This window comes from Erigeron canadensis, chromosome 7 (genome assembly GCF_010389155.1).
Source record: "Erigeron canadensis isolate Cc75 chromosome 7, C_canadensis_v1, whole genome shotgun sequence".
Taxonomy (NCBI): domain Eukaryota; kingdom Viridiplantae; phylum Streptophyta; class Magnoliopsida; order Asterales; family Asteraceae; genus Erigeron; species Erigeron canadensis.
In genome coordinates this window covers 38,897,362-38,919,991 of record NC_057767.1, presented here as the reverse complement: position 1 = coordinate 38,919,991, position 22,630 = coordinate 38,897,362, and the positions used below count along the sequence as shown (strand labels likewise).

General features: G+C 33.9%; 4 protein-coding genes across 9 annotated transcripts; 2 read left to right on the top strand and 2 right to left on the bottom strand.

The window, feature by feature from the left end:
• The first annotated feature begins 171 nt into the window (after nucleotides 1–171).
• Nucleotides 172–2,676, top strand: LOC122607222 (DNA polymerase zeta processivity subunit). Of its 2 annotated transcripts, XM_043780157.1 has the most exons (8): nucleotides 172–254; nucleotides 671–727; nucleotides 861–930; nucleotides 1,072–1,148; nucleotides 1,414–1,494; nucleotides 1,610–1,722; nucleotides 1,852–2,053; nucleotides 2,137–2,676. In XM_043780157.1, exons 4-8 carry the CDS (start codon nucleotides 1,145–1,147, stop codon nucleotides 2,316–2,318), a joined length of 582 nt encoding a protein of 193 aa, XP_043636092.1. In that variant the 5' UTR covers nucleotides 172–254; nucleotides 671–727; nucleotides 861–930; nucleotides 1,072–1,144; the 3' UTR covers nucleotides 2,319–2,676. The 2 variants fall into 2 exon arrangements, with proteins under 2 accessions (XP_043636092.1, XP_043636093.1); XM_043780158.1 differs by lacking the exon at nucleotides 861–930.
• A 150-nt stretch (nucleotides 2,677–2,826) lies between these two features.
• LOC122607221 (phosphoinositide phosphatase SAC8) lies at nucleotides 2,827–9,743 on the bottom strand. 4 transcript variants are annotated; one of them, XM_043780153.1, is made up of 20 exons: nucleotides 9,416–9,713; nucleotides 9,210–9,287; nucleotides 8,591–8,718; nucleotides 8,403–8,494; nucleotides 8,215–8,272; nucleotides 8,006–8,062; nucleotides 7,828–7,861; nucleotides 7,641–7,721; nucleotides 7,447–7,553; nucleotides 7,062–7,148; nucleotides 6,830–6,907; nucleotides 6,572–6,636; nucleotides 6,076–6,174; nucleotides 5,862–5,961; nucleotides 5,315–5,429; nucleotides 4,832–4,904; nucleotides 4,656–4,749; nucleotides 4,467–4,553; nucleotides 3,805–3,871; nucleotides 2,827–3,308 (listed from the first exon to the last, which is right to left on the bottom strand). In XM_043780153.1, the coding sequence occupies exons 1-20, from the start codon at nucleotides 9,567–9,569 to the stop codon at nucleotides 3,184–3,186; spliced, it is 1,779 nt and encodes a 592-aa protein (XP_043636088.1). In that variant the 5' UTR covers nucleotides 9,570–9,713; the 3' UTR covers nucleotides 2,827–3,183. The 4 variants fall into 4 exon arrangements, with proteins under 4 accessions (XP_043636088.1, XP_043636087.1, XP_043636089.1 ...); XM_043780152.1 differs by having other exon boundaries at nucleotides 2,827–3,311; nucleotides 9,416–9,708; XM_043780154.1 differs by lacking the exons at nucleotides 2,827–3,308; nucleotides 3,805–3,871; nucleotides 4,467–4,553; nucleotides 4,656–4,749 and having other exon boundaries at nucleotides 5,302–5,429; nucleotides 9,416–9,735.
• Nucleotides 9,744–10,868: 1,125 nt separating this feature from the next.
• Nucleotides 10,869–13,264, top strand: LOC122607854. Of its 2 annotated transcripts, XM_043780920.1 has the most exons (6): nucleotides 10,869–11,068; nucleotides 11,229–11,307; nucleotides 12,186–12,257; nucleotides 12,407–12,468; nucleotides 12,893–12,951; nucleotides 13,031–13,264. In XM_043780920.1, the coding sequence occupies exons 2-6, from the start codon at nucleotides 11,231–11,233 to the stop codon at nucleotides 13,040–13,042; spliced, it is 282 nt and encodes a 93-aa protein (XP_043636855.1). In that variant the 5' UTR covers nucleotides 10,869–11,068; nucleotides 11,229–11,230; the 3' UTR covers nucleotides 13,043–13,264. The 2 variants fall into 2 exon arrangements, with proteins under 2 accessions (XP_043636855.1, XP_043636856.1); XM_043780921.1 differs by lacking the exon at nucleotides 12,186–12,257 and having other exon boundaries at nucleotides 10,882–11,068.
• A 982-nt stretch (nucleotides 13,265–14,246) lies between these two features.
• On the bottom strand, nucleotides 14,247–21,282 carry LOC122607066 (AMP deaminase-like). The gene is made up of 20 exons (XM_043779985.1): nucleotides 20,879–21,282; nucleotides 19,658–19,839; nucleotides 19,379–19,562; nucleotides 19,040–19,218; nucleotides 18,883–18,934; nucleotides 18,665–18,792; nucleotides 18,379–18,558; nucleotides 18,228–18,295; nucleotides 17,981–18,123; nucleotides 17,835–17,896; nucleotides 17,532–17,645; nucleotides 17,219–17,359; nucleotides 16,855–17,007; nucleotides 16,700–16,753; nucleotides 16,517–16,627; nucleotides 16,254–16,427; nucleotides 15,729–15,809; nucleotides 15,520–15,618; nucleotides 15,131–15,233; nucleotides 14,247–14,788 (listed from the first exon to the last, which is right to left on the bottom strand). The coding sequence occupies exons 1-19, from the start codon at nucleotides 21,180–21,182 to the stop codon at nucleotides 15,165–15,167; spliced, it is 2,478 nt and encodes an 825-aa protein (XP_043635920.1). The 5' UTR covers nucleotides 21,183–21,282; the 3' UTR covers nucleotides 14,247–14,788; nucleotides 15,131–15,164.
• Nucleotides 21,283–22,630: the final 1,348 nt, after the last annotated feature.

Sequence of the window (22,630 nt, the reverse complement as noted above, 5' to 3'; positions counted from 1 at the left end):
TTTTTTATAAAAAAGATGATATTAGAGAAGTAGGTTTATTTAGCTGCTAAGTAAGTAGTACTGAAATTGTGAGGAAAAGTATGAAGAGGGACTAAAGGTGTATAAAACAACTAGTTCAGGGTTATAAGTAGTAGGAACCATCAAACATACATCTAAATCTCTGTATGTGTCCTTGCTTTGGCGGTTAAAGGGAACGAGCAAATTTAGGAGGCCTAAACATCAGATCAGATCAAGATGAGATAGATATTATTGATGTAAGCAAACATAAACAAATAATAGGTTAGGAATTATTTTTTTGTGTATGTAAATCTTATTGGAAAAATATAGGGAACAATAGAAGGAAAGATCAAGTCATGTAGGTTAGATGTTTGTATAAATGCTTGAATGAAAGTTTCAAGTTTCATGACATGTTTGCTATTAGATAATTGGTAATTAGTTTTTTTTAATGTCCTTTGAATTTACCCTCGTATGACTGACTGTCTACATACCCTTGACGTAATATCGGTTTGGTATATATATATATCTAATCGGCAAAGAAAAAAGAAGGAAAATCGGCAAGATTTTAAGTAAATTGAATAGTCATGGAAGTAAGATACAAGTATTTAAAGGTTTATGAACCTTATTTTGTAATAAGTATACTAATGTAGTGCCTATATGTGATTATGTGCAGTTATAGGGGGATCAAGGATCATAGAGTACTCAAGTGTAGTTGCAAACGGGCTAAAAGGTGAGTAACGGGCGGGTAAGGATTAGATAGTTGACACTCAAAAGACATTCAGGTGTTTGAGTACAAGGGTGTGCATTTATCCTATCATGGGTTCGCTTTCTAGAGTTATATACTCTTATTTGATTGATTGTAGAATTCATGCGTTCAAGTTTGGCACCACATTGTTGACAAGTTTACAAGTCAAGTCAAGTCATTATTAATTGGTACACTTGGCTTATCGGTCCAATATGTCAAGTTATTCAGGACTCTTAATGCTGCACTACAATCTATGCCATATGTCAAGTTAATATAGTACCTTTATTCATAAGCTTATAGCTTAACGCTTCATGTTTATACTTTTTCAGGTGATACAAGTACGACAAGAAAGGATAGGGGCAGGGCGCATTTGGGCAGCTAACGGATTTGGCTTGTCTGGCAATGGGTAATGAGCCATCTTTTGAACTTTTTACATCCCTTTTGCTATGCAATACGTCTAAGTTGTAAAGAAACACTTTTGGTGTCATGTAGTATAGTAGTTCATATCAAAGATCATGTCAAGTTGTCAAGTAGTAAGTACTTGGTATGTCTTGACACTCTTGTTGTCGTTGATAATAAGAAGGTGGTTGTGTAGTTAAAAGCATTTGTATATTCATACATGTTATGATCTGTAAGTTTTGGCGTTGAATGAATTGTTGAGTTGATTGCAGGAGGGGAGACAGAATTAGTGGTTGAATTTCTTGAAATTGCTATTACATCAGTCGTCTTCCTCAAAGGAATATATCCTGCAGGTTCATTCGTAATTTCATTTTAATTAGCGTTTGTGTATCTTTGTTTGCTTGAAAGTAAAAGTGAATAGCATGTTGTTGTTGTTATTATTATTATTATTATTATTATTATTATTAGGTGCTTTTGAAAGAGGGAGATACATGAATATATTGGTACATAAAGCTCGACACCCCCAACTTAAGCACTACATTCACCATTCCCTGAATCAACTTGTTCCTCACTTCCAACAGGTATATGTGCGTCTTCTTTGATTAAGTTGTTTATATATACTGGTTAATACCAAACGCCCCCCTTCAGGCCTTCATTTTTTTATTGTTCCGACTAAGGATATCAAGTAACATATAATACTATTCTAACAGGGATTGGTTGAGAGAATCGCAGTAATTTTTTTCAGCGACGAAAAAATTCCAATGGAGAAATTCTTGTTCAAAATTGATATGAACCACTCTAATAAGTCTTATGAGCAGATGATGGAACATGCAGAACTGGAGTTGTCCCTCAGATCATTTTTGATCAAGCTCTCTCAATCAGAACCTCTTTTTAAGACTGTTGTATCTCAAGGTAAATGCCTAAAGCAATTGCCTAAGCCGCACACATGGCTTGATACTGAAACTGATGTATTTAAAAGATCTCTTTCATTTCAGATTTGAGGTGGGAAATAACAGCTTACTTTTCCTCTCCTCCGGGTGATAATGTCGATATGTGGGTTCCAACACATATAAAGCAGTGGAAGCAACCTCCAATAATAACACCCATTAAGTCCATGAATATTGAGCCATTGTCTGTACAACTATATATAGAACACCCAACTGTTTTGGAAACCTAGCCTAAAACCTGTAACACTGGAGACGCGGCATCAAATGCATTAACTGTTAACCAGTGTACTTTGAACAGTTTGTTTGCTTATGTATCAAGTTTCAAGTAGGAGAGAGTGAACTGCTATCCAAAAGTATAAAGTTGCATCGGTAGTGTGCAAGGGCTGCTGGATAAATCCCTCTGTTATCTTCTTTTGGCATTCCTATTCTCACACTTAGTGCAATTTCTTCTCTTTTCTTTTCATCTTCGTTGTACTAGATTTAGCCAGAGTATAGTTTGTAAACTAGTGGATCCGTAACTTACAAGGGTTATAATATCGTACTGGCCATCTTTATTATTAAATGCAAAATATGATTCTGATGTGAAAAGATTTTGCTGTAAATGCTGGTCGTGGTTTTGTTTTATATACTTTTGAGAAGTTGATATTTATATAGAACTCAGAGCCTCTTGGCAATTCATTAGTTCGAGCGGAACCTAAAAAAGGAAATCTGTACAATGACGGTATAAGATAACAGAAATTCAGAAAATAATAACTAAGATAGAATATATATATATATATATATATATATATATATATATATATATATATATATATATATATATATATGTTAAAGAAAACTATATACAGTAAATCTAATCAACAAATTTTTCACACTGCAAAATCAGTGCGAACCGCTGACCCAGAAGTCCGAGAATGAAAACCTACAAATTCAGTTATTTACAACCGTTTCAATATGTTTATTGTTTCAATGTATAGCCACTTATTATTAATTGAGAAAAATGATTATCATTGCCACCTAGAGGACACATCTACGAAGTCATAATACCATTTTAGCAAAGATGTCTCGTTTAAATACGAGACCAGGATCACTTGATTACAAAAGGCCACACAAGCGAGGCCTAGAACAGATTTGTCTTCCATTTGATTTTACTAGAGCCATCATTCCAGCAGTTGCACCCACACATATTACCGAAGATATCACACTCTGGGCATTTTGTCCTGCTGCAATTTAAGGACAACAAATACACACAATGAAGCCATTGATGTGAGATCCACATACAACCAACTCAACAACTCCATAAATTTTACAACAAATACTCGATACTAAGGGGTGTTTGGAAGTACATTTTGAAAGTAATGATTTGATTTACACGGCATAATCATGGTAAAATAATCAGCTAATCAGCTACAACAAAACTGGTTGTAGGAGATCGTGAATGGATATGCTTTGCTGTTCAAGTATATTCATCAAATCGGATTAATAGCGTCTTGGAAAATCTGGTTTTAGAAGTCTATACATAAACTGAAAATGATGAAGTCCTCAAATTAAGTTATAAGAGGACCAAGTTAGACCCGGATTTTAAATGATTAAATCCTCATTGATGTTGTTACTTTGCCATATCAAAAACTTATGTGAGTATTCAAAGCATGATTTTATTTGAAAATTTTACGAAATAGGGATTCAAAGTTCAATAAAATGTAAATCATACAATACCTCGATTAAGAGTGATAGATGTTACCGTCAACCCTCCTATCAATAAAGCTGATGCCACAGGAAACAACTGCATATAACCAAATTGTAGTGGTTGATGAGATTGATGATTGCAAAAAGATACAATGTTCCAAGTTAGCAGTAAAATGATCCAAAGTTAAATTGTTCCCAAGAAAATAAAACGTGTCTAGTCAAAGATTAGGTTTACTTTCAAGAAAACCATGAAATGAGAGCTCTCTAAAAAATATAATTATTAGAGGTGAAAATTTTAGCACATTTAGTTATAAATGGGTCGATTTATGTTATGTTAACAGGCGAATCAGATAAACTAAAAAGAAAAATGTCATATGGGTGCAAACAAATAAAAAGATGCTGAAGGTATCTTATTTCTACATTTATTTATCCAATAGATTATCATTAAAGTGTTATTATATTTGACACTCCAATTTTCTACAAAGAAAAAAAAAGAAGGTTTTGGGCAATTAAGTTTAGAGTAAACCCGAACAAATTACTTATCTTGACTCATCACCCAAACACAACAACTTAGCTACCGCTAATAATGATCGATGAGTTCATAGTTGCATCGTAATCAATTAATGACTGTTAACTGAATAATCGTATAAAAGATATAATCTAGACATAGCTATGAGGCTATGAATACTCACAGTGCGTGATTCAAATTTGTTAAGCTGGAATGGGGAAGGACTGTTTCCACTGACAATATAATTGCCACAAATGAGGTCTATAGCGTCCTGAAAGAACATAAGAGTAATACTCAGGGAAAAGATGAACACAACTAGGAAGTGGCAACTTCGGCACCAACTGAAGGCCAAATTTGTTATAAAGAAACTTGCCTGTCGAACTCCATCTTGAAAATTATTCAAATAATATCTCGAAAGGGCACTTATCCCATCTTTGATTAATCCAGAAACAGTTTGTTTTCCATATCTGCAAAATTCATTTGATCAAGTGCATCAACAAAAAGAAAACAAAAGTATTAGAGTATCTCAAATTTGTCGTTTGATATCACCTGACAATGTCCCCTTTCAAAGCATTGGTTCCAGAATACTCACGGCTGATCTCGTCACCTTGATTTACCCACACTATCAAGAAGTTTGGAAAATATGAGAGGGGAACACATTTTTAACTTGAAAATAACCACACAACTAGATGTGGCAGATTGCACAAGTCAAAATGGGTATTGTTTTGGTAATCATAAAATTGGGCCGGATTGGGTTCATCCGAAATACGCGGTCCAAAAACTTTTGATACAAGTATTGAGGTGTCATCTATGATTACACAAATGATATTGCTTCAATGACAGCTTAACTTTTGAAAAATAGTTATACAAAAGGTTTTATACGTGTTAAAACAACATGTTCTGGACGATTTTCAACTCATTTTCTTTTAGCTATATTATATTTTTATTATACCTACCAATGATAAAAGCATAACCTGAATTGACTCGTTTATAAAAAAAATGTGTCGAGAAGATAATACTCTTAGGCCATACAATTCCTGAATATCTCAAGATCTTCATCCTCTGTAAATGTACAGATGCTTTCTGATGATGTCAATGCACAGATCCGCTGCAATTGTTGATTCAAAGATATTCGTGCAAGATAGCTCTGCAATGAGGTGTAACGAGAAACGTTTTTCATTTTAGGGCATGAAGAGTCTAACGTCAAGCAAATTAGACTAAACTATTGTCATTTAGAATAAACAATCATTCAGAATGATAGATCTTGCGAGTTCCAAAATGGGCTTGTCGGAAGGGTTGGATAACAAGTCAAATTGGTCAATTTTTTGTTGGGTCTGGTCATGTCTGACTGACCCAAATCACTTTTAGGTCTAGAACTATTAGATTTTTTTATATGATTAGTTGTATCGGAAACATGATTTAAAAAACTCTACTTTTTCATTTTACCTATTTTACATGCTAGAAGTCTAACATAACCTGAATCAACCCATTTACTGGTAAATCGACCAAACATGTTGCAATCATTAGAAAGTATAATTTTCTATGAATAACCGAGTAAAGCAAAAAGCTGTTGTTGAACCTGGGTAACATTTGTTCGATCAAGGCAATCAATGCAGTTGGATCGAACTATTCCTTTCTGCTCTGCTAGTAACTCGCCTTCTGGGGTTTGGAGGAAGTATCTGCTCAACTGGAACAGTGAATATTACAAGTGGTATTATGGAAAACCATCATAGCTCCACTTAAGGAAACTATTTCAGTATAACTTCTAAATAATAGTCAAGGTTTGCTAATACCCCTGTTTTTTGAAGTCGTCAGCTATTTCATCGTAAAGAAGTTTCAGACCATCAAAATTAGAGTTGCCACAACAATGATGGAAGTCAAATGAAACATATCTGAATCAATTAATAAACTTAAATTAAAACTGCAATCACATGTATTCTGCAACTTACAAACTTAGAAAATCCTAATTATATCAATGTTATATGATATTATCCCAATTTTGATATGTAGTACATCATCATCATGAGTAATGGAACGTCATCTTTCCTTTACCATTAGGGTTGGACCTAAATGATCTGCTCGGTAAGCACATGCATAACTTAGTGTAACCCTTTTGTTGTTAAATTAGCGCATACCTTGAACATAACTTTGTAATGATATGGTTGAAAATCTAGTATTAGCCTAAATCTAACAAGAAATGAACTTACCTTGCGGATATGTATTATATTCGTACATTTCCCTTTTTACGTAAATGAAATAGATTGGGTCGAGAATGTAAACAATATATACCTAACATCTGGCAGCTTTTCCATTTCGGTGGCAAAAGCTAGGTTTAAATGGCCCTCGTTGCCGCTCTGCATATAAGACAATAACAAACAAGAATACCATAATTGCTGAGATGTGAGAACCCAGCATATGATACATACTTATAGGATGTAAAGAGTCACTCAAAAAGTTGGTTATTCATATGTGGACTGAAGTCTGCAAGCCATTATATAGAATAATATTACAATGCCTATATTTTATAATGTTTTGGCAAGCTCTTACCTTATCAGTTAAGTCAACAGCAATAGTATCTCCGTATCTCTGCAAAAGATCACGAAAGTGGCGTTTCACAACCATGGGCTGCAGGCAATTGACCAAACATGCAATTTTAAGTAACTGCTCATCTAAATGTAGATCATGCATAAAATAGTATACAATTTAGACAAATCATATCATACTCTGATTGAATAATTCATGAACTGATATAAAACTATGTCATGACAGAACTCCATACCGTATCTTTATGCTCGATAACAGCAAGATGGGGTTTATAACTCAAATCAACAATTTGTTCCCACAGAAGTGGAATTGATCCCCGAACCTGAAATCAGAAAGTAACTTTACTAATCAGACAATATAATATCCTCAAAATGTCTTTTAAGAGGTTTAATGTTCTTCAGTGTAGTGGAATATCGAATATGCTCCCATCTTAACTTTAGGGTAAATAAAAACAGATTCTGCATTATAGAATCAACAAACATGCAGAAGTAGTAGGATTAGATATTCAAACGATGGAAATTGTTGGAGATAAAAGAGAGTGAAACAAACAATAATTTGAAGCTTAGCACATAACCGACAGAAAATATCTCACGCCCCGATTCTTCCTGAAAGTAATTTACCTGCAAAAATGACGACTTAAATCCGTCATACTCGAGCAATTGTTCCGTTTCAATGAAGTTAGCCACATCCCCTTCTAGATTAGCTCCACGTCTCCACATTCTAGTACCTAATCCATAATGGGTATATTAAATTACTGACAATACAAATGAGATTGTCTTCAATCCAAGAATCAGTAGTATTCATCATGACCTACCAAGACGCCTTGTGCACCGCCTTGAAATTAATGTAATCGTGGATGTTAAATTGTTCAACTTTAGCTGACCCATCTGGAAGCTTAATCCTCAGTTAAAGAAAGCATCATAGATAGTTCAAAATCTAAAAACAGTTTTGTCTTTTAAATCATCTATATATTATATCGCTCAGACAACTGAAAAGGATATTTCCTTGTAAAAGGGGTACAATGAACTCATCAAGCTGTGGAAAGAAATATGAACTTATCAGAGAAGATTATATTGCAACAATTAAAATTTAAAATATCATCTAAAAAAATGTATATATGAACAATTGTGGAAAGATACAGATATAATCACATGGTTTCTTTCAATAGTAATGCCTAACCTTATTTTCAATTAGATCCTCTAAGATACTCCTGTTCCAAACGAACCGTGGGTCGGCCTGAAACACAATTACGGAAGCTTTTCAAGAGTCCTCAAGAATAGGGGTTATTTATCATTAAAAACCATGATGCAAGATATATGAAGGCTATGGAGTAGTTCATATCACAAGACTGCGTATAAAATAATAACTTCATAATGGTGTGAATGTACCTGCTTCCAAATTGGTTTACTCATCCACCCATCAGCCATCTTATATCTTCTCTGCAAGCTGTAAGACATTACGTTTCTTTAGAATGATTGGCTAAAAAATATAAGCTTAGCATCAGTATCAAACACCAACGTCCCATAGATAAGCAAATCAAATTATAGGAACTCATCATACGAAAAGAAAAATATACTTTAATGTAATATCAGTTTCGTAGGAATAGTACAAGCCAGGAGTATCCTCCACGACTCTCAACAATGTCTGGAAGTAAGCCTCATCTTTTTTCTGCACAAACATAGATTCATGAAACAATTAAAATCTGGAACTGCAGAAAGTGCCCTGTTTCTGGATGGAACAGCTTATCGAGGAATTGGATCTTACTTGCTGATTAGTTAGGTTTCTTAAATCTCCATTACAAGATAAGAACTTCATAGACATAACCCGAAAGACAGGATAACCAAGATACGCCCCGACCTCCTTGCGAGAAGTTATGACCAATAAGTATGTTCCTATACAAATACCAAAAAAAAGGAAGAAGTTACAAGGGGCCAGTTGAAGATTACATGCGCCATTTAGGTATTTCAAAAAAGTGTTTTCTTAATATGTAAAATTTTGATTCTGTAATATGAAATCCCACCAAAAACAAAGATATGATGACTTATTCACACGTTCTTCACCCGAAGTGCCAGCTAGTTTGACAATACTTTTATAGTTTGGGTCTGCAATCTTCTAGTATAAGCTTAATAATTGACCACGTATGCAGACTGGATTTGGATGTGTGACAAAAAGGGATGCCGATGATTAAAAGTTTTATCGCACTTATTTAGCAAGAGCTGAACTTTACGATTACATAGCTACTACATAACACTAACATCAAATTTCCGTAAACGAGAACTAAACTAAGTCGTTTTACACAACTTAGAGTATTCAATAGCTGTGTGCCTATTATATTATAATTCAATAAAAAAGCACGACACGTATATGATAATGATATGCCGACCTGCAAGTAAGCGAATAGTTCCAGCAACTCCATATATGGTATAAACCTTTGTGGCACCGGGTTCGATATTGACCTCACCTGTTGAAACACATCAAATTTCTAGATAAAACTATATTCATATCAGCAACTAATGGTATAGTAAGCTAAGAAAATATATTTATATGAAGAAAAAAAATTTTAAAAAGGAAGGAAGGGAGAGAGCAAACCGTGGAAGGTGCCATCGGAACGAGAGATATAAAAGCCTGAATCTGGAAAGTGAAGTGATCTGATTCTGAATTTATCCTTGTATTCATGTAATTCAAGCTCATTGTATACCTTAAAATGGTTTTTTCCTGATGAATAATCCGTATTCCTTTCCATTTCTATTTTATTTTTTGTATTTAATTAATTATTTTCAATTATTAACGAAGAAATGAGAAACAGAGGGATTGAAAATGAACCAATTCCAAGGAAGGAAGGGTGAATTTAATGTTTTCTTGCTTTGTTGTTATTTCTAATTTAATGTTTTCTTTCTTTCTTTTTTTTCTTTTGGAAATGGCTTAATTATAAGAGTAATTTTTGGATATGATGAAGAGGATGAGTACGGGGATTCGAAACAGTTACGAAAATAATAATACCGATGATACATACGATATTCGAATGCATTAAAAATTAAAATGGAATGAAAAGGGTAACTTGTCAACTTTCTCAATATCATAGTTGCGTCAAGTTATTTGGTTTGTAATTTTGTAGAACATAATTGATTAGGTGGTTGACAAAGTAGTAACCATTTTTGGCTTTTTCAACATAATTTTTGTAGAATATTTTAACAACAAACTATGTTTTTCTTACATAGTTTTTGTTTTATATAAAAAAGTTATGTAGCTGAAAATTCTTTTTTTTTAAACCAACAAATACTTTAATCTATACTGACATATTGTCTATTTAGTTTTCTTTTATTACCTTTATATGTTTTGAACACTTTAATAAAACATTTAGAAATCACAACTATCAAAGTTAGCAATACAGCTGCAAAATGCTAGTATTATTATTGTTGGGTCATTAATTTTGGATTGTAAAACATTTTCTTTTTAAACGAAAAACTAAAATTATCGAGGGGTCATTAACGAATGTCATGAATAATTCTTCTAATAATCGTTGATTTGAAAGAAAGTAGATAATTAGGAAATCTCAAATTAAATACTGATACTGAAACTGAAACCGAATCCCCATCGGTACCGAATTTCGGTACCGGTATCGGTTCGATTTTGGGATTTCGGTCTTCTCACTCATCCCTAATACTTAGTAATAGTCTTTATACTTAATGATAGAAGCGTGACTTTAATATAATTGTTTTTAGAACGGTGCCCTACTGTCCTTAATATAATGCTTCTCTTAAGACATATTATGTCACGTGGCAGTCTAGTTACTTAGGGGTTTTCCCTTCTTATATCCTGAAGTGAGGCGTTAAAAGAAAGCTTTTCTTTTATTTTTCGCTTAGATAACGTGGTCCAAAAAACCAACAATTCATTCTTTCTCCCAAATGGCCTCGAGGGCAGTGTGAAGAGCGTTCCAGGACATTCTATGTCGAAAAATTGCCGAAACATGTCTCACTCCGGATGTTGTCGAAAATTCATATCTTTTAGTCCGAGTAAAAAGTATTTAATGGACTCATGTAAACATTTCAAACAATTGAATTTAACAAAACAAAAAAGTCAAATACCTTGTTTCCCAAGAAAAACGGGCCCAAAGAGAACCCAAACCCGCATCATCACCTATATCAAACTAACTAACTGATCGCCCCTTCCTTCTTTCTCTCTCTCTCACACACACAAACATCATCACCTTCAATTAACAAATTAGGGCATCTGAAATCTCAGGTATTTCATAATAAATTAAACATCATTAGTTACCCTTTTATTTTTCCCATTATTCAATCATCAATATTAATTTTTATTTCTTTTCGTCATATAATATATTTATTATTCCATTCAGAAAATACTAGGCTTCATGAATAATATACTTTGAAATTTGTGACAGAAATGGCGGGAGGGAATTTCGTGCAGAGAGTTATATCTTACGTTGTTAATGAAGTCCTCGTTGATGGCCTTGCCAACAGGTTATTATTATTATTATTATCTATTTTTCATAACTATATCTATCTATCTATTTTTATCTGTATGTATATATATCTGTATCGATGCTGTATAAATAAGCTGAAAAACTTATGTTTTAAAATGAAATTTTGTACCTTTTTGATATTCTGCACTCTATGATGATGCTTTTAGATTTCACAAACAAATAAGCTTAAATTTTTAGCTGGATAGTTTATGGCTGATGTCTTTTTTTGTTATTGTTTGTTCGTGCTGTCGTTTATAAATTTCGGGGAAACTTTTTTAGACGATTAAGTTTTGTGTTTGTTAATGGGCTTATGGCTATTCAACTTTCAGAGACTGGCCAGCCATGTTTGAGTAGAATAGTTATTTTTCAGCTAGTGTGAGTAAGTTATTAGGATTGGTAAGTATCATCAAATAAGGGCTATTGATCTTTGCGGGTTATGGACGGACCCTTTATGACATGTATTTTGTTTCTTTCGTTTATGTCGATTAGTTGGGCCAACTGTCAAGGAGAAATAATCAATATACCCTACTGCAAATTTGGATATGGAAGTTGTACATGACTTTTTTGGCTAGAATAAACCGTGTTAGGGACAGAGTCATATCTTAATATTGCAGAGAAATTATACGCCAGATGGATTTTTCATCCCATTTCAGTTTTCTTATGAATCGGTATATGGCAAATAAGTATTAAGCTGCACTGTTAGATGAGCTGCACCATTTTGATGGCCAGTGTTTTTGTTATTTTTCTGCACTCTGTTGCTATCTAACAAACACGGAATAAAGGAAGTTATTTTAGATAGTTATATTTCGTTTTTGTTTATGGCTATTAAATTTTGAGAGACAAGCCTATGGTTGTTCAGTAATTGGGCCATCTCAGGAACAATATTTTGAAGGCTCATGCTCCTGAATTACAGTTTTCGTTCTACGATAACAGAGTTTCTTTGGTCCCGTAAGTGAAGACCTCATATATAGCTACATAGTGTAATAGTGTTTAGTCAGTGTATATACTGCTTGCAGTTGTGTGATCTTTTTCTTAAAGATATATTTACTATAGTAAGCTGACAACAGCTTCTTTGATCATGATATGTGATTTCCCAGCCGGACATTTCAAAAGTTTGCTGTCAGGACTTCAAAGTCATTGGAAGATATATCAAAAACAGGTAAGGATACATATTCTATTGTCTATTAAGTCAGCACCTGTATAATCAGTTGTATACAAATTTTTAAAAAGTAAGCTTTGAGGGAAGCAGGCCAAACTATTTGAAAGTTGTCCAAAGTTTATTTTCGTGCAGATGGGATCCTAAATCATTTTGAAGAGCAGATGGATTATCCAAATAGTTATATTTTTTGTACTTTTAAGTCACCATTAACAATTTTCTAAAGGCTTTTGCCAACAATACCCATTATGACAATTGATAACAACCAACATTTTAACTATTTTTCATAGAAAGTTAGCTGCCAAGAACAACTTTTGGGTACTCTCGCCCCCACCTCTTGTACCTAGGGATTATTTGTTTTATAACCTATTAAATGGTAATCGTGCCATTTTTAATCTTCATGTTTCACCATATCTGGTTTCTGCAGCTGCAAAAAAGCGGCAACAAATTGCTGAGCAGGTGAAGGAAATGTCCCGTGACTTTCAGGTGGGATGCTGTTTTACTTTCATTAAACATCAATGTTGGCATTTTATTAAAATGTCTCTTTTGTTTTTGTGTGTTGCAGTCCAGGGACTGATGGCTGATTGCTGATTAAATTCTAGAGTCATTTCGATCGCTCCAGTATGACATTTGTATTGTATATTAGGAAATCAAGATATGTCACCTTTGAAGTTGAGGTGTTTTAGTTGTTTCATCTGAGCGAGACTTGAGATTGTTGCTAGTTCAAGTGATATGGCTTTGTTTGCTTTTGTTTTGATGTTATCAAAGATGTGACATTATGTCACCATGTTAAAACTCATTCTGGTTTCTTTGCTAGATGTATCTTTTTGACATTCTATGTTACTTTGCTGCTAGTATTACATAAATGACTTAAAAGGAAATGAGAAAGGTCTTTGCTGCTAGTTTTATATAAATGACTTCAAAGGAAACGAGAAATGTACAAAGATTGTTTGATGTTGAGTTATTTTTGAGATAATTGGAAAGATTTTTGAAGGAAAGTTGTGCTGGTTTTTCTAAAACTTTCCCGCAAGTGTAACATAATGAGAGGAAGAAATAACAAAATGTTACAAATGAGAATAAGATTTGAATTGTTTAGCGCGGGTGTGCTTAGCTCAATTGGCAGCGAGTGCTTCCTCGAAAACAATCAGTTGACATTAATGTGGACTTTTATGGAAGATTGCCGCAGGTTCGAATCCGTTCCATGACGACATGGCACTGAGACAACAGATGTCTTTCACGATTTATTAACTGGGACCAGTTGTAAAGCATCTTGAAGGTTTTCGTTTTTCTTTTAATAGCTTTGGAAACATTATGAGCTTTTAAAAGTAACATGCTTTGACATAAAAAACGTTAGGAGTCATGTAAAGGCTATCTCCCAAATAAAACTACTCCCTCTGTCCTCAACTAAGTGTCTTATTTTGACTTTTTGAGTCTTTTTCTTTCAACTTTGATTGTAAATATTTTTGTTTGCGTTATATAACACTTGATGTAACATATATGAATTGATCGAGTTTTAAATCCACTTTTCATTGATATAACTTTTGCCAGCTAATATATAACGCAAACAAAGATATTTACGGTCAAAGTCAGAAGAAAAAAAATTTGACCAATCAAAATGGGACAATTAAAATGGGACGGATAGGGTATTTGATAAGCCTTCCCAAATGAGAGATGAAACTCCTATCTTAACTCCACACAGAACTTCCCTCTCATCATGAGAAACAGCTTTACTCTGGTGAAAAATGACACATGGTGCCTAAAAAGTAAAAAACCAATAAATGTAACCAAATATGTAAATATAAATTATCAAGTTATGATTCATAGATGCTATCATTTTGTGAAGCCATTCATGACATTGCAACCCCACTATTAGTTTTACAAGCATACAAAATTCAGCTGTAATAAGCATATTTAGAAATGTGTGGCTGAAAGAAGAAAAAATGATAACAAAATCCCAACATTTTCATTGCACAGCAAAACTAAGAAACTCATCAAGCATCTTGAAACAGATACTTCGTTTATTCTATCCGTTGGCTACTATATCCCTGAAAGCCGCAGCAAAGATCGTCTTGTGATTTTCTTGCTATTAGCTTTATATTTCAGGTTGTGAAGACCTCTTATAATTTACACTTACATGATGAGCCCAAGTTGACCTAAAGCTTTCACTGAACTCTGGTGTTGATCCACAGTAGCTCTTAAGCTTTAGGAATTAGCAGTATGCCAAGTTTCAGATCCCTACAATAGTCAAGACTCAAGAGTGCCATGATGTCACCAAAAGTGGGCCACGGAAACAGCAGTAACAAAATCCCGTAACTAGCTGCCGCTGATTGAAAAGGGGAAGACGAGTAAATATTTCCGTTCAAAAGAATCTGGACAAGGTAATTCTGACCCACCTGTATCTGGGTCAATTTGGGTTTTGTTTGCAACAGGTCATGTCACTAAAGTTGGCCAAAAGGGGCACCACTCAAATATGTTGCAAGTCATGTCTAATTTACAGACAACGATGAGGTGCTATTCTTTTTTTTACATATTTAAAATTACTGATTTAATTTTTTTGCAAGATGGTGTTTTTATTTAACAAAGAGGTATATTAATGCTGGATGTGTTGAAAATCACCCAGACGTATCAGACAAAAACGAAGTATAAAAAAGTATAAATAACTCACATAACCCACAAATGGTGGAACCACATCAATGAAGCTAAGTCTCGATGTATTCAGGCAGGCGTGCCTTCCCTAAATAAATCTGCTGCATTTCCTCTCTCCAGATCTGTGACAGTTATCATAAGTTAATTCAGATAACAATGTCTAAGACCATTAATGGCTGGATAGAGAACATTACTTGCCGGAAGTACCATCTGAAAGATCATGATGACAAGGATAATTTATAGAGGTTTAATATGCATTTTAATCTCATAAACTACTATCTTGATGCACAGATATCTATATAATATATTTGAGTAAAGTAATCTTCACAAATCTTGTGTTATTTAGGTAAGTTCCAAATCGTACCCATAACGAACTCACAGAAAAGATTATGCAAGTTAAGTACATACCATATCACGAAATTCAAGTCGGATATGTGGTACATTTGTCTTGCGAATATCATTTCCATCTGGTCCTCTCTTGTAGTACTCCTGGCCTATCCAATGAGACTGAAAAAAAAGGTTAATAATTACATGCTGTCCAGATATACTTATGCAGAACCACAAGAAAAAAGCTATTTTTTAAAATAAAATCATAGCTCAAAGCATGAAATATGTACCTTCAGAACATGTGAAAAACCCGACTGGTATACAGAATTACGCGCAATCTCACAGAGATCACAGGCACTTAATTTCCATACCTGTAAAAAACTGATGTTATTCTATCACCTTCTAATAATATCAAACACTAGATGCACAAACATAAGTGGGTTGAGTAACAGGGCGACAAGGTTAAGGCAAAAGTGAGTCATTTTATGACAGATAAAATGTGTCTAGTCTTGTTAAGTTAACGTGCCAAAACCTTTTTTTTTCTTTTTTGTCCATTTTAGGACATCCCTGAGTAATTCTTCTGTTGACTATGATTAAAAAACGATAGTGCTAGTATTATAGTAATAACTTCAATCTTTAAATACAACCATTTAAAAAGTTGAATGCATTGAATGCATACTTCCTGTAACTCACATGTTTGAGCGATTTCAACCATGTAAGCTAAAACCAAGATTTACCGATCAACAACTAAATGGGTCGAAACAGCCACCTCTATTAAATACGCGCTTTAACGGAAATAGAAAGTGAATGCTTACAGAAGCTGCAATGCTGTACTCCTCCACCAATGGCTCCTTTGTTAGATGGATTTGTAATGGATCGTCAGTAGATAGGGAAACGTTAAGGCCACGTAGGAAAAATGTTGGGAAAGGGTTCCGGTGATAATCAAGAAATAAGGAGTTGTTGCTCAGAGGAGACATAGCAAGACCAATCTAATCAAAAAGTAACCAAAGGACCATTAGATATACTACAAAACAGGTCTCACAAAATCAACCAGTACAGCAAGAGATGCTCGTGTTACCTGAGAAAGGTAGTACAAGTACTGAAGTACAGGAGACTTTCTCAGGTTGATCCCATGTGCAATGTTATGAGTCGTAAGAAATGCAGCAGCAAGATGGTCAATGTCACCAGCCTGGTCAAATACAGAATTCATAATGTTTACAATCATTTATAGAATAAAGCTTAAGGGGTCTGCAATGCATACCTCCCCACAATGAGGTCGAAATCTGATGGTAGTCATGCCTTTTGATTCACGGAGCTGTGAGAAAACATCAACAAACTCAGAATCCATTAATTTTATATTAGCATGTATTTGACAGTTTAGAAAAGTGATATGAAGTTGTGCCTAGGGATACTTGCCTTGTTTAGGGTATAGAGGTTGGCATAACAATAGTATACATAGTATGAGAAGGCAGGGTTGAATATATTAGTCCATTGAGCCGGCGTTGGCATGTGCTTTGTAGGGCGTCTTTCGGGCTTGCTCTCATCATCCACCAAATCCAATCCTACCACCTACAATTTTGAATAACACTGCATTATGGTACTACAAAATGGCATATATTAGAACATTGGAAGCAACAATAGTAAGAATATCATATACGACCCGACCGTCGATAGGGAGAGCGATTTTGCTGAAACTTGGTTTTCTACAAAAATTGACATGTAGCTTTGAAGTGTGCACAGATGTGCAGGCAAAAAGATACTGAAAGTTTAAGAGTCAAACCTGTTTCAAGAAAACATGTAGCTGAGGATGTGATGCTGGGTCCACGGTAACCTCGAAGAGAGGAAGGAAAATATTGTCAAGGATGGTCTGGAATGATGTGACAATACCCATTTCCTTGTATATATTGTAAAGGCGTGGTAACTGCACAAAGCATGAGATTCATAAGTGAGCAAAGTAATGCTTCTGTCACTATGCACATGCATTTTCAACAACAAAGCAACCATATCAAAGTAATAGCAAACAACAAGCTAACGTCAATATAATTGCCACATTCGACATGTGAACCAATTATGTGGTTGATTCTAGTCAATACCTGAATAAGCCATACAACATTATCACTGTATAGTTCATTATTCACAATCCAACTTGCCAAATTGTCCCACTCGCTTTGCTTTCGCCCATATATGGATATTCTGTATTCAGCCATCTATAGAAGCAGCATTTTTAAAATCAGAAAGAGCCATCAAGAACAGAAAACTCAGAACTACAAGCACTATCTTGCCACTGAACAGATGGATGAGATTCGGTTTGATAGCCAACAAGTGTTACGCTTGTAATCGACATTTAATTATGCAAATCCCCTAAAGCATGATACGATCCAGAATTCAAAACTTACTTGATATTTACTCGCTTCAAGATCTGTGAATACTTGTTTAGTCAACTCCGCAAGGAAGCGGCCTGGCAAAAAGAATATTTATTTACAATAGATGAAATTACAGTACTAGGTTTCTGATTCCACAAGTTAAAATAGATGAAGCTCACCCTGGATAAGGTTATCTTGCTTCAAGAAGATTTCCCTAAGCCTACTCTGACCACAGGGATTGTACTTGAGATTAAATTTGTCAAAACGATGAAAGGTGCTCTTGTCTGCATGCACATCTAACAGATCAACATTGAGGTCGTAACTGCACAATGAATTCTATATACCATTAGACTGATTGATTTAATGAAATTTGAACTGTAGATGGTATCTTTAATTTGATTGGCAATACAAAATGATGTTTCATACCCAGTTAAATCCAAGCTCTCAAAAACTTCTCTTAATGTTAGATAAGTTCCATCCCGAAAAATTACAACCTGAAGATTAAAAAAAGGCAAAGAATGAAAATTTTAGAGTTCACTATCGGATATTATATAAGAACATCAGATCAACACATTACCTCATCAGGTTCTTTTCTCAACTTTGATTTTATAAACCTCAACAGATGTTTCTGATTCATGCATGCAGAATGATGAACATGAGTGTCGACTTTCCGAACATTATAGAAGTCACGATGTGGGGCACTTTTCTGAGCTAAAAATTCTTTGTCCGCATTTAGCATCAAATGAAGGTTGAATTTCTGGATGGATACCATATAGAAGCATGTCAAAGTCAGAGGATAGCTTTATCACCAAAAGAAATTTTAAAACGTGATAAACAAAAAAAATCAATAAAAGAGTATCTACCTGTTCCAGGAGACCAAGACGGTGATGGCATACCGTTCGTGTATTGCCAGCAGCTATCACTTTAAGGATGTGATGCAAGTCGGTGAAAAAGGTTGTTGCATCAGCAACCGGAAAGAGCTTTTCTTTTGCTGATAAAGAGAACAATTAGACACTCCAACTGAAAACTTCTATCATGTTTATGAACATAAGGTCAACCATAGAGAATCATAGGATCTTACAATCTTTATTCGAATAAACATGAACGACTCCATCTTCCATTTCAAAATAATGCTGTGGCACAATTAGAATCCCGTGTCAAAATAGCATATGCCAACATTGGACCAAAATCCATCATTTATTTTCCAATGGAATGAAAAGCATACAATGAGAACTCACGTCAGATTTTATCTCAGGAGCATAACCAAATGGATTTGGATTGCGCTTCGGTGTACTGGGATCAGATATGACCTCTTTCTCCCATGGAGCAATGCTTTCTCTGAACACATAAGACTCGCGCATTTCAAGGCAACCCTGTAAAGCCCTATAGACCTCCGCTTCATCAGGTGATGGTGTCTCTGCAAATAACCATAGTGGAAAATTGGAACCAACAAAGCCATTATTTAATTGAATAAACTATTAATAAGAACCAGCCAAGTAAATCAATCATTATATAAATAATTCTCGAACGGGATGTAGTCACGTAGATAAATTCAAAGAAAAAAGAGGCATATTTACCATACGGACTGATCTTAAGTCGTACAAAAGTTTCATGCTCTGGCTCCTTTCTTAGAATATCAGCAGCTACGGGATCAGGTTGTACACCATGCAGATCACCAGATACACTATGTGAGCGTATCATAGTAGCTGCCGTGATGGACAACTGTTCACCATTTGCATTAACATTTGCACACTCTGGGCCCTGCACATGTGATGTCCAATTAGATTATATACAAAATTGTATATCTACCGAACATATAATATTGCATATGTCTCGCATGGTAATTGAGAGAGTACCGTGTCCCCATTTGTGTGAAGGTATGTAGCATCCGGATTAACATTGTCAGTCACATCAACATCGTCATCAGATCCTTCAACGTCTTCAAAAGCACTTCCACTAGCAACCGGAGACTTTGGAGAAGTCGGTCTAAGTATGAGTGAAGCTCTCTTAGCCAACCCAGTGTGGCCAGTAGATTTCCCTGTAATAATTGGATCAGTCAAGCATTGAAAACCTTGATTCTACAAAATAGAACTTGCCAATAAATTAAGCTATTATAAGTAAAACAGGATAACACCTTACACTTGAAACAATGAAGATACAATATCACGTCGGCATCGCACATATAAGCACCCACGTACAAATGATTATATCAACTACCAATATAGAATGACATTTAGAACACAAGTACCAACCTATCCCAAACCCATTTATTCCTTTGCTAATGTAATCTGTCAAACTTGGTAACAAAATTGGCATTGACCTTGGCAAAGGGTAAAACTTGAAGTGCAAACCTACAATAAGTTAAAATATGGGACACATGGCAATAGCTGCCTCCGAAGGAAGAAGACACTAATTCTTACCAGCGTGTTTTTACAAGTATAAGATGCAATAAAAAAAACATCAAGACTCTATAACATCCAGCCTTTAAAGATATAAAATAAAAACCGAGAAAGAAGTCACTATGAGTGAAATGAATGTCTAAAAATCTCTCTTTTTGGATCTAATATGTGATACTCACTTAGTTTAAACAAGTCAACAAACTTACAAGTGCACAGACTAAAAGTAGTCGAACAATCATAAAGACAAGAAAAAGGTAATTAGGATAACCAAACAAATTTTTTATTAAATAAAAAAGTAAACTTTAACCAAAAGCCCACAACCATATCAGACAAATTAGAAAAGACCATTATTATGCTTTAACAATACCAAAATTTTAAGCCTATACAAACAGAGTATCATTTCATTAATACAAAACACATAATTCAAATAGCACATTTCACTTCAATCAGTAACAAAATCAATAAGTGTTAGCCTAGTGGCAGAGGACATGCAACACAAAACCGATTTAACCATAATGTTACACAATTTACAGCACTCGGGAAAGGTCGATGGCAGGCCAATAACGGATCGTTTATCCGAGAAAGACTTAAACAGATCGATATATGCATCATCAAAATCCTGCAAAAACAAATAAAATACACACTTGAAGGAAAAAACAAAAGATTGCATTTTTATACCTTCCTGAACAGTTTGAAGCTTAGGCAAGCCAACAGGGATACCATCATCATCATGCCCACCACCCGAAATCGACGTGACGTCTGGCAACGAAGTCGAACCCTTATTTCGATAAACCCCATTTCTCCGATTGATACCATTCAAGTTCTTGTAATGATCATCCCCATCCTCTCTTTCTTTCTCAATGGTTTTGGCAAATTCAAGAAGTTGGTCTAGGGTTTTACGGTGCATATAGTATGCCGACACAGCTACAAATGAAGCTCCCACTAGTGCCGCCATAGCTAAATGCAAGGCGTATGTGTCCATTTCTAAGGTATGATTGATTTGTAACAATTAGATATTATAGGTTCAAGTGTGTGTGTGTGTGTGTGTGTGTGTGGGAGGGTGAAATTTATAAAACCCTACGCAGGAAAGGAAAGGGGGGAAGAATAATGAGATATACGGAAGTATATATAGCGGACCTTTTATTTTACTTTTTTATATCTTAAGTTTAAATCATACTCATTTGTTTCATGTACTAGTGGTTAAGTGGTCCACTAATAATAATTCTATATCTTATATCTATCTATGATTCTATATCATTATCTATTATTATCTATATATCTATATCTAAATTCTAACCCCACCTAAGATTAGAGGTAATGGATTAATGTTGCACATACCACATAGTTTTTTTGACATGGTGCTAAATTTATTTTCATTACATTTGTTGATGTGACGGTTGTAATATGGTATATTTTATATAATAATAATAATGATACTGTATGTTTATGTATAAACACATAATATAATTTGTGGAGAAATGATCCTTAATCGTATTATTTTTTATTTTTAAATTATTTTATTATTAAAATTGTTGTATATGACAAACTAAACACACTAAAATAAAAAAAAATGAACCCCTTTCTTCTCACACACATCTATCCCACCCACTCATTTTTTTTCTTTCTATTAGGCTCGTAAGTCACAACAAATAACAAATACGTCAATTATTAAATTATTTAATCATATAATTAACGAGATATGAGGTGAGATTTAACTCATGACAAAATCTAAGAAGATAACATTCTTTTCAATATTTTGATCAATTTTTGATTTGATAGAACTTTGATATTTTGTACATGAAAATCTTGAAATGTAATATTCGTCAAATATCCTAATAGGAAAAGTGATATATTCTCTCACAAATATATAAAATATGCTTATCTTTATATATATATATATATTATTTACTAATATATTTATAAAATAAATTATTACTTTAAAAGGTTGTTAGATAAATAACTAGTCATGGTATTCGTGCGTTATTACCAAACATATTATTCAAACACCAACTTTTGGATACAAAAAATATATAATAATATTAGTGTAATACAAATACGTTTATGACAAATATTTAAGCTCGTATTTTTGAAAACAAAATATAGCAATCATAAAAATAACTTATATAAATAATAAAATCAAAGTATATATATATATACGAACAACATAGAACAAAGCAATAACTATATTAATGCAAATAATGATACTTCGACAACGATGATTTAATATAGTGTTTTGTTTTAATATTACATGAACGTAAAAAGTAATTACGGTGAAAATTAACATATATTACAAAGTGTTATAATATTGTTGTTGTTAGTTACATTAGTTAATGTGTGAGTATTAAGAGTTATTATATAAAGTTATCTATACTATATTATAAAAAGAATAGCCCTTTTTATTTTTGGTAATGTTGAAAATATGTAATATTT